This window comes from Oratosquilla oratoria, chromosome 7, assembly GCF_046742065.1.
Source record: "Oratosquilla oratoria isolate Oo_2021 chromosome 7, ASM4674206v1, whole genome shotgun sequence".
Classification (NCBI taxonomy): domain Eukaryota; kingdom Metazoa; phylum Arthropoda; class Malacostraca; order Stomatopoda; family Squillidae; genus Oratosquilla; species Oratosquilla oratoria.
The window spans coordinates 39,711,353-39,729,982 of NC_134783.1; the positions used below are offsets into that span (position 1 = coordinate 39,711,353).

Below are 18,630 nucleotides of genomic sequence, written 5' to 3' on the forward strand. Positions count from 1 at the left end.
CAATCTACATTCTACCTCCACCTTCACTCCACCTTTTCCTGCCACATTTGCACCCAAATATCTAAAACTATCAACTTCCTCCAGTCGCTCTCCCTTAATGCTCACTTCCAGTCTACTGCCACTTTCACCCCTTTTACATCTGATCAACTTACTTTTACCCACATTTATCTTTAGCTTTCTTCTATCACATACTCTCCCAAACTCTGTCACCAACTTCCTCAATCCCTCCTCCGATCCTGCCACAAGTGCAGTGTCGTCCGCAAACAACAGCTGGCTCAGTTCCCACTTTTCTCCATTTTCTTTAACCATCTCCAATCCCTGACCCACTACCCTTGCATTTACCTCTTGCACTACCCCATCCATGTATAAGTTGAACAGCCAGGGCGACATAACGCATCCTTGACAAAGTCCCACCTTTACCTCGAACCACTCACTCTCTCCATTTCTAATCCTGACACAAGCTCTACTACTCTCATAACTCTTGACAGCTCCTAGAAGCTTTCCTCCTATCCCATATATCTGCATAACCTCCCACAGTGCCTTTCTGTTTACCCTATTGTAAGCTTTTTCCAGATCCATAAAAGCCCAAAAAAATCATCCTTCCCCTTTCCTATAGCTTTCTCACATATATGTCTTACCACAAAGATCTGATCTACACAACCTCTACTTGTCCTAAATCCACACTGTTCCTCACCAATTACTCCCTCTGTTCCTCTCCTAATCCTCTCAGTCAAGATCCTCCCATGAGCCTTCCCAGCTACACTTAACAAGCTAATCCCTCTGAAACTACTACATTCACACTTGTCCCCTTTTCCCTTGTAAAGTGGAACTATACAGACACTCCTCCAGTCCTCCAGCACTCTACCCTCTCTCCAGCAAACATTGAATAACCTCACCATCCAGTCCACCATGACTGTACCTCCTTTTTTTTTTTTAAACATTCTGCATGGCATCCATCCAGACCAGGTGCCTTACCTGCTCTCATCATCTTAACAACTGCCTTCACTTCATCCTTCCTTATTTCTCCTCCATTTTCCTCACTCATCAGTCATTTTCTTAGCATTTCCCACTGTAACTATCTTTCCCTCCCTATCCTCCTTCACATTTAGCAACTCCCTAAAATATTCTGCCCATCTTCCCCTTACTGCCTTCTCTTCCATTATCATCTCTCCATCTGCACCTTTTACCTTTTCTTCTCTACTTGATTTGCCTCCTCTTCCTCTCTTAATTTCTTTCCAAAACATCTTTTTATTACTTTCAAAATTTTCTGTCATATTTTTACCCTACTTCACATATGCTCTCCTCTTTGCCTCCTTTACCTTTTGCTTTACTTCTCTTTTCTTTTCTTTGTACCTCTCATATGACTTCCTCGTCCTATTTTGTAACCAATCTGTGAAAGCTCTTTTCTTCTCTTCTACAACCTTCTTTGTTTCCTCATCCCACCATTCACTACCCTTCCTTCTATTTCCTCCTCTCCTTCTTGTTCCACACACCATCCTTGCACACTTTGTGACTCCCTCCTTGAACCATCCCCATTCCTCCTCCACACCTAGTTCTACTCTATCCTTCACTCCCTCCCACTCCTCCTTCAGCTTCTTCTTGTACTCCTTCTCCTTTTCCTTTTCATTTAAAGAGTTCACTCTAAGCACCTCCCTACCTTTTGTCCCTTTCCTCTTTCTCCATCTATCCTCCACTCTCAACTTACCTTCCACCAAAAAATGATCTGATATTCCCCCACCCTCTCCCCGTAGCACATGTACATCCTTAACTCTTCCTATCATAATCCTATTTACCACTACATAATCCATCAACGCTCTATCTACCACCCTTCCATCCACCACCCTCTCCCATTTGTACTTATGCTTGACTTTCTTCCGAAACACTGTATTTGCTATCATCAATTCTCTTTCTAGACACATTTCCACCATCAACTCTCCACTATGATTCTTTCCTGGAACTCCACATTTCCCAACCATGGATTTATTCATTTATTTGTTTTAATGTAGTAGTTTCAGAGGGATTAGCCTGTTAAGTGTAGTAGGGAAGGCTTATGGGAGGATCTTAATTGAGAGGATTAGGAGAGGAACAGAAGGAGTAATTGGTGAGGAACAGTGTGGATTTAGGACAGGTAGAGGTTGTGTAGATCAGATCTTTGTGGTAAGACAGATATGTGAGAAAGCTATAGGAAAGGGGAAGGATGTTTTTTGGGCTTTTATGGATCTGGAAAAGGCTTATGATAGGATAGACAGAAAGGCACTGTGGGAGGTTATGCAGATTTATGGGATAGGAGGAAAGCTTCTAGGAGCTGTCAAGAGTTTTTATGAGAGTAGTAGAGCTTGTGTCAGGATTAGAAATGGAGAGAGTGAGTGGTTTGAAGTAAAGGTGGGACTTCGTCAAGGATGCGTTATGTCGCCCTGGCTGTTCAACTTATACATGGATGGGGTGGTGCGAGAGGTGAATGCTAGGGTAGTGGGTCAGGGATTGGAGATGGTTAAAGAAAATGGAGAAAAGTGGGAGGTGAGCCAGCTGTTGTTTGCGGACGACACTGCACTTGTGGCAGGGTCAGAGGAGGGATTGAGGAAGCTGGTGGCAGAGTTTGGGAGAGTATGTGATAGAAGAAAGCTAAAGATAAATGTAGGTAAAAGTAAGGTGATGAGATGTACAAGGGGTGAAAGTGGCAGTAGACTGGAAGTGAACATTAAGGGAGAGCGACTGGAGGAAGTGGATAGTTTTAGATACTTGGGTGCAAGTGTAGCAGGAAAAGGTGGAGTGAAGGTAGAGGTAGAATGTAGATTGAGAGAAGCGAGTAAATGCCTTGGTGGATTAAAGAGTGTAATGAGGAATAGACATTTGGGAATGGATGCTAAGAGGAGACTGTATGAAGGAGTGATTGTGCCAACAGCACTGTATGGGGCAGAAACGTGGAACATAAGAGAAGAAGAGAGAAGGAGTTTGAATGTGTTTGAGATGAGGTGTCTGAGAAGTATGATGGGGGTTACTAGGCTGGATAGAGTGAGAAATGAGGAGGTGAGGAGGAGAACAGGGGTGAAAAAGGAGCTGGGAGATAGGGTTGATGAAAGAATATTAGGATGGTTTGGACACATGGAAAGAATGAGTGAAGAAAGACTAGTAAAAGAGGTATGGAAGGCAGATGTGGAGGGAGTGAACATGAGGGGACGTCCTAGGATGAGGTGGATGGATGGGGTGAAGGGGGCTTTGGGGAAGAGGGGAATGTCTGTTGAGGAAGGAAGGGAGAGGACGGAAGACAGAGGTGAGTGGAGAATGGTTGTATATGGATGATGATGTGATTGCATGAGGAGGAATGGGCAGGGGGGTGGGGGGTGGGGTAGTATGTGTGAGTAAATTTTGACGCAGCCCGAAGGGATTTCTCCCCGTCTTCTCCTTATATGCAGGGGGGGTCGCTGATTAAGTGAAGCGGCCTTGCTGTGGATGTGCTGTGTCTTGCGACACTGCTTCTGACCCAGGGCGGTGGGCAGGGTGCAGGGATGACCCGTCATTCAGGAGGTGCTAAGATGAGAGGGAGGGTGGGAGGGGTGTGGAGTGTATGTAGGGATGAAATGGGTGGGAGTGTTTTTATGCCTTTCCCTTTTTGGCTACCTCCCTTGTAAGGGGGAAAAAGCCTTGGTATATGTATGTTATTTATTTATATATTTTATTTATTTTATTTATTTATTTATTTTTTTTTTTCATTTGCATGGTATTGTGTCATGGTGTGAGGATAGCTACTGAATTTTTTTTTTTCCAATAGGGAAAGATAGGAAGAGGCTGAATAAATGGGAATGAATAAAGGTTGAAGTTCCCAGCTAGGCAGTGTATATGCAGGAAATTTTATGGTTAAGTTGAAATATTTTAATAGCTGTCATGTCTAATGGTCAACATTTATGTCAAGATATGTAGTCTAAATGTTCACTGCTTTACCTGTGATCCATTTATTCTCTATTCCTTTCTCTTCTGTTATATCTACTCCCAAATATAATCAACTTATCTTCAAACATCACCAGATTGTTGCCATTCTGGCCTTGTACTGGCTCTTGTGTATGTTTTGTGTGATTATTAAATTGGATGTGGTAGTTTAGTGTTCTATAATTCCTCTCTGAGGAGTTTATGTTGCTCTTTTTTCTCAGTAGGAGGAGCAGAAGTCGAGAGAGACAAAGGTCCCGTCGTGAAAGGTCCAGATCAAGAGGGAAGGATGAGAAGAAAGACACAAAGAAGGAAGAAAAGAAGGAGTCATCTAGGTAAGAGAAGAGGTTTTATGTGTAATGCCTAACTGATCAATCAGTTCATCTAAGTGAGGGTATTATTTGTCAAAACTGTTTATGTGAGTGCTGGTAAACCAGATCTGGATGTCGGGGCCTGATGAGGAATCTGTCACACCACTCCATTGTCTTTGACCCAAGCAATGTGGAGGGAAATAGGAAGGGAGAATGGGATTAGTTTGGGTATATGCCTCAACTTGGCTACTCCCCTATAAGGATAAGAACTTTGGTATGTGTACGGCCATGTAGTGTAGTGGGTGTGTTGTGTTTGTGGAGGCTGCAGCAAGTGTTTGTGTGCCTTTCATGTCAAGGTGATCTTGACTTTGAGGACATTCATTTCATGATGTAAATGGTCTGTTGTTGTTGTGTTTGTGCAGCCTGTAATTGTCCTTAGGGCTTGACTTGTATGGTCTGTGAGGTGTTGTGGTGTGCTTAGTTAGATTAGTGGCCCCATGCAGGAGGCTTGCATAATTCATCACTGAATATATGCTTTGTATACTGTAGTAATAGTTTCTTTGTCCAGATATTGTTCTTGCAATTTATTTAAACATGTTAATTCTAGGTGTATATTTAGTCTTCATGTTTGTGATGTGTTGTATAAATGTTATGCCAAGAATCTTGGGTGTATGGGTGTGTGACATGAGAGTATTGTTGATATAGAGGTATGGTATGTATTTATGTTCCGCTGTCCAGTTGGACACCCATACACATCAAGAAACGTTAACCCCTACCATACGGTGCCGCACACGTAGGCGTCATGAGGAGCAAGTGGATTCGCGACGCTGCCATATCGGCGTCTTGATTATATTTATTGTAGTCACCCCTTCATTTTTACATTCTCCCTAATATGCACTGAATCCCATTCTCTATGGTTTTCAAAATCCATGGGTGAAAGAGAGAACGATCGATATAAGCGGTGCCTATATTTTATGATGCGAGTATTATTACGACACGTCGTACGGCTGGCATTGGCTGCTGCCCGCGAGATTTAAGTCCCGGAGTGAAGTGGTTAAAAAAACACCCAAACATCTATATCACACACAAGTACTCTCTTCTTTTCCTCCACAACTACCAGACCAACCACAACCCTCCAGAAGCATATCCATAATCATACCACTCGCTGCTCCATCAACAAACTGAATGACAATACGTTGGTACATGCCAGACCCCCTGATATCCATCCCTCAGAATCCACTTTTCTCTTGAAAGGACAGAGTCCATTTAACCATCCCATACTATACAACACATTATGAAAACTCCATTGTACTCAGTCATGCATGCCAACAACACAATATACTCTTTATGAGGGATTTGAGGGAAAACCAGATTCTAGCAATGTCATTTCTCGATGAGACGGGACTGCTTGGCCAATCTAGGGAATGACGACAATAAATACAGCTTTGGTATGTTCATATATGTATGTCATGCAGATCCATCCATTTTTTGTGTAAGATGCATTTATCATAGTAATGAAAAGATTCCTCAATTTTTTTCCTTTGGTTTAGCATTAATTTCCCATTAATGTGAGTTAGTCAGCTTTATTTTATAGTTTTGTGTTAATTGATACAGGTGGGACAAGAAAGACGAGTCAAAGAGCAAAGAAGACAAGAAGGAAACTCCAAATGGAGAAGCAACAGTAAAAGAGGAGAAGAAGGAGTCCTCTCCACATACAACATCATCTCGAAGTGAGAGGAACCAGGAGAAAACAAGCAGTAGTAGCAGCAGTCGGAAAGAGGAGAGAAGTGGAGGAGGAGGAGGTGGTGGAGGAGGGGGAGGTAGCAGTGGAGGTGGTGGTGGAGGTGGAGGAGGAGGAGGAGGTAGTAGTGGTGGTGGTGGTGGAGGAAGAAGAAGATCAAGGTCAAGACATAAGAGCAGGAGTAGGTAAGTGAAGGATCAGATTTTGTTCAACATTGCCAAAATTGTAACAATAGATTCTATTCAGGCACAGTGTCACTAATTCACTCATGTTCAACCCCCACAAGCTTCCATTGCCTGTTGTATATGACCTGAAATACTTAGAACTCCCCATGTCCTTCAGCTTCTTGTCCATTAAACTTAGCTTCAACTGGCCACCACCCACACACCTTGAACATTGCACTATTGTAATTTTGACCACATTTACTTTCAACTTCTTCCTCTCTCATTTCCTCCCAAACTCGCATCAACTGCTTCATAATGTCCCCTTTTCCTTTGTATAGTAGAACTACACATGATTTTTTTTCTCTCCCCTGTATCTGTGGTTTCTTCTTCCTGTTCCCACTTTCATCAGTACTATAGACCCTTTTTCATCATCATCATGAAGATCAACTTCAGCATGTTCAGTCATTTCCTGATCATCTTTTGACGTTTGGTATTATGTGCTGAAACCTATGTATGCTGGATGGATAATGAATGATCTCCACTGTCTAACTCCTCTTCTTCAGATTCAATTTAATTCTGTGACATTTTTCAATGGAAACCATGAGTGTGAACACAATCAGTTCTAAGGAACTATCATTTAGATACATGGTCGGTGAAATGGCAAATGAACTTCAATATCTCTAAATGTAGCGTGTTAAACGTAGGGCTACACAACCCCGAAAATAGATACAACTTAGATGACACGTTTTTAGAAAAATCTGAGTGCGAGAGGGACTTGGGAGTTCTGGTGAGTCCGGACCTTAAAACCAGGAAGCAGTGCATTAGCGCCAGAAATAAAGCTAACAGAACATTAGGCTTCATTGCTAGGACGGTAACAAATAGAAGTGCAGAGGTAATTATTAAACTCTATCTAGCGATAGTTAGACCCATCCTTGACTATGCGGTACAGTTTTGGTCCCCGTCCTACAAAATGGACATAAATTCACTAGAATCAGTACAGAGAAGAATGACCAAAATGATACAAGGACTCGGAAATTTGCCTTACGAAGAGAGGCTTAGGCACCTAAACTTACACTCTCTGGAAAGACGCAGAGTGCGGGGTGATCTAATAGAAGTGTTCAAGTGGATCAAAGGCTATAACAAGGGTGATGCAAACAAGGTCATCATAATAAAACAACAGGGCAGGACTCGCAGTAATGGGTATAAACTGGACAAATTTAGATTTAAGAAGGAAATAGGCAAGAATTGGTTTACAAATAGGGTGGTCGATGAATGGAATAAACTTAGTAACCACGTAGTAAGCGCTGAAAGTATCAGTTGTTTTAAAAAACGATTAGACAACTTTATGGATGGGGACGACAGGTGGTGATGGATACGGAGCTGCCTAGTGTAGGCCTTATGGTCTTTTGCAGTCTCCTTTATTTCTTATGTTCTTATGTTCACTGTTTGGCTACTATGATGTTCTGCCGATGCATGATGAATGGCTGCACATCTCTGGGATCTTTGGAAATCTTCGGAAATCTGCTCTTATAAACACATATTTTAATCCAAATATTAATATTACAAGTGTGGAATCAACTGGGATAGTTTACAAAATAATTTTTAAAAGGTAGTGGGTGGTTTAGAAAAATTACTTCATCTATTGCACTCGAACCTTTAATCAGTGACCCTTCTCTGTCCCCTATCTTCCCGTACGGATCTCCAAGATACTGCACCATCTTCCCCTCACTACCTTCACTTCACATTAGCTGTTCATTAGCACCATTTACCTTTTCTAATTGATTCACCCCCCCTTTATTTTTTCATTTCCTTCCAAAATAACCATTTAAAAAATTGTCAAACTCTCTCTCTCTATCTATCTATCTACATGTTTTTCTGTTGCATTGCCTCAGACCCAAAAAGTGCGGCAGGGGGAAGGGGTGACACTTCAACCATGATGTGCCAAGATGGGAGGGAATGAATAGGATTTTGGATAGGTATGATTAGGGTGGGTGTATGCTTAGACCCTGCTGCCCTCCTATAAGGAGGTAAAGGTGACAGATCTGGACTAAATAATGCATCAGTATTTGATATTTCACCTATGTGATCATGGTATCAGTATAATTTTATTGCTGTGATCAGGGAAGCTAAGCAGAAAGTCATTTCTGACTTTTTAAAAGTAATCACTACACCTGTTTTTTTTTTGTTTTGTTTTCTAAATTTGAGCTTGCTATATAATTAATCACTATATTTGGGTTTTCAGGAACATAACTCACTTGTATAGCAAATGAAGTGTATGTATTTGTAAGGGGAGACCAGTAAGGCTGAAATGAACCACTTGTTAGGAGACTACTGTTAGGCAGTGGGGATAATGTTAAAAGTATCTGTAGTGAATACAGAATGATTCATTCAGGCTAGACTAAGGATGTTTATTGTACAGAAGTCCGGTACGAGAAGAAAGGAGACGTCATGCATCTCCAAGAAGAAGAGCATCAAACACTCCACCGCCAAAACGGGCCAGCTCTCCCCGCAAGAGGTCACCCACACCCCGTAAACGGTCACCCACACCCCGAAAGAGATCACCATCTCCACGAAAGAGATCCGTCTCTCCAAACAAAAGTAGCAAAAGAAGACCAGCAAGATCTTCGTCTGGATCGAGTTCACGGTATGTCTGAAGAGCAAGGTTATAATATTTGCCCAAGGTGGCTCAGAACTCATGCCCAGTTGAGATAGTCATTTGATTCATTCCAGGCAATTACTGCTGTTTCATGTCTTCCTTGGAATGGGTTGCTGCAGTCTTTACATTCTTTTCCAACTCCATATCACCCATTCACATTTTCATTTGTTGACCTCCAAACCAAGTAAGTATGGGTTTATTCACTCCACCTGCAAACTAATTTGGCTGCCACTATGAATTTCAACATAGATTGGAAAAATGGAAAACTTCCCTGACTTGGATAGTTGACCATGGTATTTCTGCCCACCCATACAGGAGATTATTTTAATTCTTTCAATTGTAGTTTCAAGTATTTGGGGTTGCATTCATGTACATTTTGAAACCAAAACTAAACCTAGAGTTAGCTTTTGTTTGTTAGCCACAACTTTTTCAAAGCTGTCATAGATATTTTATTTGTACCCAAGGTCTCGATCAAGAGGAGGGTCTGCAGGGGTGGCGAAGGAAGAAGACTTCGAGATTCATCGTAAAGAGGACTCTGTGCTTAAGAAACGTCAATACCGCTCCAATCGTGATCCATCGAGTTCAGAAGAAGAGGTACATGTAAAATTTGTTCATAATACATTTTTCCTTTTTATTTTATTTTCCCGTCATCTAGGAGGTGCTAAGATGGGAGGGAGGGTGGAGGGGTGTGGAGTGTTTTCGGGGATGAAATGGGTGGGAATGTTTTTGTGCCTTGTCCTTTTTGGCTACCCCCCTGGTAAGGGGGAAAAAAGCCTTGGTATATGTATGTATGTATGTATTTTATTTTCCTCCTACCCATTCTATATCTTCTCTTTTATTTTGAGTGAATTAGGAGAGATCACCATACATCACACCTTCAAACAATATAAGTAGTGGAGGTAAACTGGGTCTGGCTGTTGGCCACTGCTGAGTGTAGCCTATTAGACCTCTGGGATGAAAATTCTTACCTGACTGCAGCCACAATGATTGGATCAAAACCAATGCAGTGAGGCATAGCACTTCCATAGCAGAGCCCAAGATCTTGCACTGGTTTATCCCTACTGCTTTATTATATAGTGACCCATGAGGGGTCAACTTAGGATGAGATGGATGGATGGGGTGAAAGGGACATTGGGAAAAAGGGGAATGTCTGTTGAGGAAGGATGAGAGAGGACAGAAGATGGGTGAATGGAGAGTAGTTGTATATGGATGATGATGTGATGCATGAGGTGGAATGAGTGGGGGATGGGGGTGAGGGAGTATGTACGAGAAATAATTTGACGCAACCCGGAGGGATTTCTCCCCATCTTTTCCTTTTCTGCATGAGGGGACGGAGAGGGTGGGGGTCACTAATTTAATGAAGTGGCCATGCTGTGGATGTGTTGTCTTGTCACACTGTTTCTGACCCAGGCAGTGGGCGAGATGCAGGGATGACCTGTTATCTGAGAGGTGCCCAGATAAGAGGGAGGGAAGAGGGTGGAGGGGAGTGGAATGTGATGGGGATGGAATGGGTGGGAGTGGTTTTATGCCTTTGTTCTTTTGGCTACCTCCCTTATAAGGGGTAAAAAGGCCTTTGGTATGTATGTATATTTATTATTGTTATTATTTATTTACTTTTCTTTTGTAAGAGGGAGGGAGGAGGGTGGAGGGGAGTGGAATATATAGGAAATGGAATGGGTGGGAGTGGTTTCTATGCCTTTTTCTTTGTGGCTACCCCCCCATGTAGGGGGAAAAAGCCTTTGGTATATGTATGTATGTATTATTTATTTTATTTATTTTTCTCTCCACCTACTCTCAGAGCCCTTACATGCCTAAGTGCTGTCCCAGGGCTAGGTTCCCAATGACACCCCCCCCTCCCCCCTCCCACCATCACCACTTCCCATCTCCACCATTCCTTACTGCCTATTATAGCTGTTGGCGTGCAAAATAATTAAACGGATTTTAAAAAGTTATTTAATGGCCCTATTGCAGAAAGGATAAGGGAAAAATATTCTGTTGATTCTAAGCAAAATTTGCATGTTATGATAAAATATTCAGGGCTCCTTTGACCTTGTTTTTATTATAATTATTTTGAGAGGTAAATACAAGGGTAGTGGGTCAGGGATTGGAGATGGTTAAAGAAAATGGAGAAAAGTTGTTGTTTGATGACGACAGTGCGCTTGTGGCAGGATCAGAGGAGGGATTTAGGAAGTTAGTGGCAGAGTTTGGGAAGGTGTGCAAAATAAGGAAGTTGAAGATAAATATGGGTAAAAGCAAGGTGATGAGATAGACAAGGGGAGAGAGTGGCAGCAGACTGGAAGTGAGTATTAAGGGAAACAGGAGGAAGTGGATAGTTTTAGATAATTGGGTGTGAATGTGGCAGGAAAGCGAGGAGTGGGAGTGGAGGTAGATTGTAGATTGAGAGAAGCGAGTAAATACCTTGGTGGATTAAAAGGTGTAATAAGAAATAGACATTTGGAAATGGATGCTAAGAGGAAATTGTATGAAGGTGTGATTGTGCCGACAGCATTGTACGGGGCAGAAACATGGAACATAAGGGAGGAAGAGAGGAAGAGCTTGAATATGTTTGAGATGAGGTGCCCGAGAAGTATGATAGGGTTACTAGGCTAGATAGAGTGAGAAACGAGGAGGTGAGGAGGAGAACAGGGGTGGAAAGGGAGTTAGGAGATAGGGTTGATGAAAGAGTATTGGGATGGTTTGGACACATGGAAAAAATGAGTGAAGAAAGATTAGTAAAAGAGGTGTGGAAGGAGTGAACATGAGGGGGCATCCTAGGATGAGATGGATGGATGGGGGTAATGGGGCATTGGGAAAGAGAGAAATGTCTGTTGAGGAAGGATGAGAAAGGACAGAAGATAGGGGTGAATGGAGAATGGTTGTGTATGGATGATGCTGTGATGCATGAGGGGGAGTGTGTGGGGGATAGGGGGTGAGGGAATATGTATGAGAAAGAAATAGATGCAGCCTGAAGGGATTTCTCCCCATCTTCTCCTTTTCTGCATGAGGGGACAGAGAGGGGGGTCACCGATTTGATGAAGTGGCCTTGCTGTGGATGTGCTGTGTTTTGCAGCACTTCTTCTGACCCAGGGCAGTGGAGAAGATGTAGGAATGACGTGTCATCCAGGAAGTGCCAAGTTAAGAGGGAGGGTAGAGGGGAGTGGAGTATGTCGGGGATGGAATGGGTGGGAGTGGTTTCTATGCTTTTGTTTTTGGGCTACCTCCCTTGTAAGGGGGAAAAAGCCTTTGGTATGTGTATGTATGTATTTTGTCAGCCTTGTGGGGACCATGTCCAAACTAGAATTGCTGCCCCAGGGCATGTGCACCCCCCCCCACACACACTACTCCTATCCGCCACCCCACCCTCATGCTCATCTTGGCTCCTCATGGATGATGGATCATCCCTGCATCTCTCCCATCAACCTGGGTCAGAAGCAGTGCGTAAGACACAGCACTCCCATTCATCACAGTATCATCTATACACAGCCATTCTCCCCTCACCTGTACCATCTCCCTTCCTTCCTCAACAGACATCCCCCTCTTGCTCAATGCCTCTTTTCACCCCATCCATCCAACCATCTCATCCCTGGTTACCCCCTCATGCTTACTGCATCCACTTCTGCCTTCCATGCTTCTTTTACTAATATTTCTTCACTCATTCGTTCCACGTGTCCAAACCGTCCCAGTACTCTTTCATCGACTGTAATCTCCCATTTCCTCTTCCATATTTATTTTCATCATCTCTTTTCTCCCTATGTCCAACCTTGTAACTCCTATCTTCTTTCATCTCACACGTTTAAACTCATCCTCTCTTATATAAATATAAATTTTATATTTTTAAGTAACCTTGGGTTCAGATTCATTTACATGATTTTATTATACGAGCTGCAAGAATTTACATTCATGACCATTACAGGAAGGTGGAGGCCATGCTGCTCCTCGTGGATCTCCACGTCACAGGCACGGTTCACCTCCGCCAAGAAGACATCATGGTAGGAGGCGCTCATCTCCATCCCCTCCCCCGCCACGTCGACGGAGGTCCCCATCGCCAAGACCAAGGAGGAGGTAAGGGATTCAGTTGACTGCTAGCCTGTAGTTGTTTTAAGACAGACCCAGAAGTTTGCTTCACTGAGTGAACTGGTGGTCTTGAATGGTTCCCTGGGAGCTGAGGATCTGCAAGAGAGAATTTGGGCACTAGATGGATTAGTTGATATAATAACCCCATCACTTCTAAGAAGTTGTCACAGAAGTAGTCTCATGGTGGCTAGATAATTATAATGCCTGATATGAATTGTGAATTGAGGTACTTTTACTCCTTTGAGAGTGTTATTTAGATAATTGGTAACAGAAAGTAAGATAATCCCAATCTGTTACAGAAGGAGTTTGTAGATATTTTTGTACCAGTCAGATGTGTAACATCTTTTTATGTTGCAGATCACCAACTCCTCGACGTCACTCCCCAAGCCCTAGAGGGAGAAGGAGGTCTCCTTCTCCTCGAGGTAGGAGGTCACCCACCCCCCGTGGACGTAGGTCACCTACTCCCAGAGGTCGGAGATCCCCATCTGCCAGAGGTCGCAGGTCACCTAGTCCAAGAGGTCGAAGGTCACCTTCTCCAAGAGGGAGAAGATCTCCTAGTCCAAGGAGGAGGATGAAATCCCCACAAAGGTAGCAAGAATGTCTAGAGTTTTAGGTTTAATATTAAGGAGCACAGACTGCATTGAGATTGTGTGTGTGTTGGGAGCTGGGTGGGGGTCCATGTGTATATGTGTGTGTGTGTGTGTGTGTGTGTATATATATATATATATATATATATATATATATATATATATATATATATATATATATATATATATATATATATATATCAGAACATATATTCTACATACTTCAATACAAATTGACATCTTGTTCATACATCTTGCTTTAGGTTCCCATTATGATCATTCATCTTGGCATGATATTTTCCCCAAGGATAGAAGCACTGGTGAATTATTAGTGACAAGTTACAATAACAGGTGAAAGATTGACAATAGTTACCTGCAAGATTGCCATTGTGATACATCCCAAATGCCCTTTTCCCCCTTTTCCTGTCAGATGACAATGCATTGGGAAAGGGAATACTCTCTTCCACTTAACTCATACATACATACATATATCAAAGGCTCTTTACCCTAGCAAGGGAGGTAGCCAGAAAACAATGGCATAAAATCCACTCCCACCCATTCCATCCCCACATACTCCACTCCCATTCATCCCACTCTCTCACTTTTATTTTGGCTCCTGGATGACGGGTCATCCCTGCATCTTCCCCATTGCCCTGGGTCAGAAGCAGTGTTGCAAGACACAGCACATCCACAGCAAGGCCGCTTCATAAGATTGCCCCCCCCCCCCTCTCCATGTCCTTCGGCCTGTGTCAATTTATTTCTCCCTCACCTCACCCACTCCCTTTCATGTATCACAGCATCATCCATACACAACCATCCTCCATTCACCCCTATCTTCAGTCTTCTCTCGTCCTTCTTCAACAGACATTCCCCTCTTTTCCAATGCCCCTTTTACCCCCATCCATCCATCCTTGGTCGCTCCCTCATGTTCACTCCTTCTGCCTCTGCCTTCCACACCTCATTTACTAATCTATCTTCACTCATTCTTTCCATGTGTCCAAACCATCCCCATACCCTTTCATCAACCCTATCTCCCAATTCCCTTTCCACCCCAGTCTCCTTGTTTCTCACTCTATCTAGCCTACCCCTATCATACTTCTCAGGCACCTCGTCTTCGTTCATTTCCACCCTTTGAGCAAAAAAACACATAATTACACATGCTTGTTCATTTTAACCCTTTAAGCTAAAAACACATAGTTACACAAGCCAGATATTAATGCACTTTCAATATCCTTGTTCCCAGACACAGGCGTTCCCCCTCCCGATCCCCAGTCCATAAGAAACGGCGTAGCAGTTCTCCCTCCCCAAAGAGGCCCAGCGCAAGTGACAAGAAGCACAACATAAATAATGCAAGCAGACTTATGCAGCTTGCAAATTATTCGGCTGATACCATACGAGAAGTCAAGGACAAATTGTCCAAACGGTGAGTTGCTTATTGTATTTAAGGATAAGGTTTGTATATGTATAAAGTAAGATTAAATGATTAAATGATTAAATGATTAAATGAAGCGGCCTTGCTGTGGATGTACTGTGTCTTGCGACACTGCTTCTGACCCAGGGCGGTGGGCAGGGTGCAGGGATGACCCGTCATCCAGGAGGTGCTCAGATGAGAGGAAGGGTGGGAGGGGTGTGGAGTGTATTTAGGGATGAAATGGGTGGGAGTGTTTTTATGCCTTTCCCTTTTTGGCTACCTCCCTTGGAAGGGGGAAAAAGCCTTGGTATATGTATGTATGTATGTATTTATTTTGGATAGGAGGAATAATGACATAGATAGCCATTACATTTGAAGAAGTATTTTATTGCTTATAATATTGTCATTGGACTGTCTGGCCCTACAGTATGTAAATGGTGCCTAACTGCAATGTTTGACCCACACATTGTGATGGGGGCATCCTTGGGGGGAGGAATGTATAATTTAACTCTTGCCATCCCATGATATAAAGGCAATTATGACCTTATTGTTGTATAATATTGAAGAGAACAGTTGCATGGAATGGTATGTATCAGTCAATCCATTGCCCTGAGTATGTTGCAGAGACCTAGATCATGTAGGGGAGTTGGTTATGTTAAATAAAATTATGAGCATGTCATGGTTGCAGGTATGGACTTGAGTACACAAAAGGGGATGGAAAATTATTACACTGCCATTTAATATTTAGGTGTATTTACATACATATACCAAGGGCTTTTTTCCCCTTTACAAGGGAGGTAGCCAAAGTCAAAAGGAATAAATCCACTCCCACTCATTTCATCCAAATACACTCCACTCCCATTCACCACCCCTCCCGCTTTCTTCAAATACACCTAAAGAAAGAATTAGCTTCTCTTTAGGTGTATTTGAAGGCATTTAAAGGTTTAAAATGTGTATACTATGAATATATTGGTTAGTAGGATTACAAAGACAGGATTATGAAATGAAGTTTATTTGGTATAATATCTCATGTGATGGACCTGGAGGGAAGTGGGAGCTGAGCCAGATGTTTGCGGATGAAACTGCTTGTGGCTGGGTTAGAGGAGGGTCTAAGGCAGTTGGTGATGGAGTTTGGGAAGGTATGTGAAGGACTTTGAAAATAGATTGGGTAAAAGCAAGGTGATGAGATGTACAAGAGGTGAGGGTAATAATGAACTCTGGGTAAGTCTTGAGTAGGGAGGTTAGAACAAGTGGGTAGTTTTAGATATCTAGGGTCACATATAGCAGGGAATAGAAGGGTACGGGTGGAAGTAAACTTGAGTGAGGGAAGGAAGTATATGTCTTATGATATTGTAAAGTGTCATGAGTAATGGGTATCTTGGGATGGATGCAGAGAAGATTGTAAGAAAGGGTGATTGTGCCTGTGACTGTATGGAGCATACATACATATACCAGTTGTTTTTCCCCCCTTACAAGGGAGGTAGCCACTCCTACCCATTTCATCCCCACATACTCCATTCCCATTCACCATCCCTCCCTCCTTTCTTGGTTCCTCCTAGATTATGGGTCATCCCAGCATCTCACCCACTGCATTGCGTCAGAAGCAATGTAGCAAGACACACCACATCCATAGCAAGGCAGCTTCATTTAATTGGTGATACCCCCCCCCCCACACACACACACTCCCCTCATGCAGAAAAAGAGAAGACGGGGAGAAGTCCCTTTGGGCTGCATCAAAATATCATTCACACATGCTCCCCCCCCCCCCATCCACTCACTTCTATGCATCACAGCACCACCATATACAACCATTCTCCACTCAACCCTATCTTCTGTATGGGGTAGAGACTTGGACATTGAAAGTCAGAAAGGAGATTTACATGTGTTTGAAAACTATGGTGGGTGTTGCAGTGATGGTCACTGACAAATGAGTGGGTGAGTAAGAGACCAGGAGTGGAAAGGGAGCTGGCAGATAGGATATATGAAAAAATACAGGCCTGGTTTGGGCACGTGGAAAGAATGAATGAGGAAAGACTCTAAGTGTGGAAGGCCAAGAATGAGATAGATGGATGGGGTGAAGGGGGCTTTGAGTTAAAGGGAAATGTCTGTTGTGCAGGAAAGAGAGATGGTGAAAGGTACGAATGAAGAAAGGCGAATGGAATATGAATTGATGGGCCTAACGGATTTCTCCTTGTCCTCTTTATTTTCACAAGAGGGGATGAAGGAGTTGCCATGTAAATGAAGTATGTGGCCCTGCTGTGGATATAATATGTCTTGTTGCAATGCTTCTGACCCTAGCATTGGGCAAGAAAATGGAATGTTCCTTCATCTACAAGGAGCAAAGATGAAAGGGAAATGGGTGATGGATGGGAGTAGACTTGGTGGAGGTGGGTGCATGCTTTGACTAGCTATCTCCCTCATAAGGGGAGAGAAGCCTATTTGTATATAGAGCATTAGTGAAGGGAACCCATAGTTTTCATGCTGTGACCGTGAATGAACTGGAGTGAAACTGGGTGGGAGGTGGAGCAGGTTGTTACACATAAGGATCCCTTGGATGCTTCTCGTTATAAACCTGTGCACACCTTCCAGAGGAGTGATGGCCCCAGCCCACAGTTCTGATCGGAACGACGTGCACCGTGCCCCCCACCCTGGGTCGGGATCGGATGAGTCAGGGGATGAGGGACGTAGTGGGTATAGGGGGGGCCATCAGAAGAAGACACGGGTTTCCAGATCACCTTCACACTCACGGTCCCCCCCATCATCCAGACAAAGGCGCCGTAAATCTGAGTCGGGATCTCCAGAAGGGTCTGAGGAAGAAGAAGAGGAGGAGGAGATGTCCACCAGTAGGGAGTCTTCACCCGTTGAGAAGAAGAAGAAGAAGAAAAAGAAGAAGCATAAGAAGAAGGACAGCACCAGTGATTCAGAGGTAAGCATATAACTGATGTTAGGGTTTGTGTATTCACATGAAAAACAAGTACAATATGAACTGTAACTAAGGAAAATGAGGTGAGGTATGAAAAGGTGGCTTCATTCTTGTAAAGCACAGTTAGTTTAATTAATGTACACACGCATACACACACACACACAAACATACATTCACTCACTCTTGGAGCCACAAAATACTATGCTCCCATTGTGGAAAGCTTTCACTGATACTACTGTACCACATTACATTCACAGATCCAAGTAGGTAATTAAGAGATAGAATAACTTTCAGATTATTTTATTGTTGAAGTAACAAAATAGGAGTTTTCCACAAGTGGTTTCTTGGTGACCATTTCCCAAATCTATTAACATATTGGTATCTCACTCATAACCCATAGACCAAGAGGGAAGAAGCTTTTGCTATATATATATATATATATATATTGTCTTAGTAGTGATGTCTTAACTTTAATATTTTTAAATTAATTTCTCTTCTATAGCTGTCAGAAGTTGAAGAAAAGAAGAAGAAGAAGAAAAAGGAGAAGAAGAAGCACAAGAAGAATAAGAAACACAAGAAGCACAAGAAGCAAAAGCAAGAGGTACTGATATACTTTGCATTGTGGATGAATGCACTCTTTGCCAGTATCTTTTCTTAAAGAGAACAATGTTGAACACTTCTTTAAATGGCTGAAAATCATATTAAGCTATTTTGAGCTTTTTAAGTCATAATGCATAGTAATTAAATGAGCCAAATTTGGTGACTTGAATTTACTAAATCTTGTGAAGTTTGTCACTTGCTGAAGTGTGACATAGTTCTTAAGGAGATTTAAATGATCCATC

The 18,630-nt window shown here is 42.7% G+C and overlaps 1 protein-coding gene across 5 annotated transcripts in view; it reads left to right on the plus strand.

Moving 5' to 3' along the window:
* LOC143027086 (uncharacterized) overlaps positions 1 to 18,630 on the plus strand; it is a 41,092-nt gene that overhangs the window by 18,711 nt on the left and 3,751 nt on the right. For 3 of the 5 annotated variants that reach the window (XM_076188030.1, XM_076188032.1, XM_076188034.1), the window contains 9 exons: positions 4,146 to 4,256; positions 5,847 to 6,158; positions 8,557 to 8,781; positions 9,258 to 9,387; positions 12,707 to 12,855; positions 13,225 to 13,455; positions 14,698 to 14,877; positions 17,455 to 17,791; positions 18,291 to 18,389. In XM_076188030.1, coding sequence (XP_076044145.1) covers positions 4,146 to 4,256; positions 5,847 to 6,158; positions 8,557 to 8,781; positions 9,258 to 9,387; positions 12,707 to 12,855; positions 13,225 to 13,455; positions 14,698 to 14,877; positions 17,455 to 17,791; positions 18,291 to 18,389 — 1,774 coding nt within the window. The remainder of the gene's footprint in view (positions 1 to 4,145; positions 4,257 to 5,846; positions 6,159 to 8,556; positions 8,782 to 9,257; positions 9,388 to 12,706; positions 12,856 to 13,224; positions 13,456 to 14,697; positions 14,878 to 17,454; positions 17,792 to 18,290; positions 18,390 to 18,630) is intronic. The other 2 variants (XM_076188031.1, XM_076188033.1) reach the window with 2 other exon arrangements.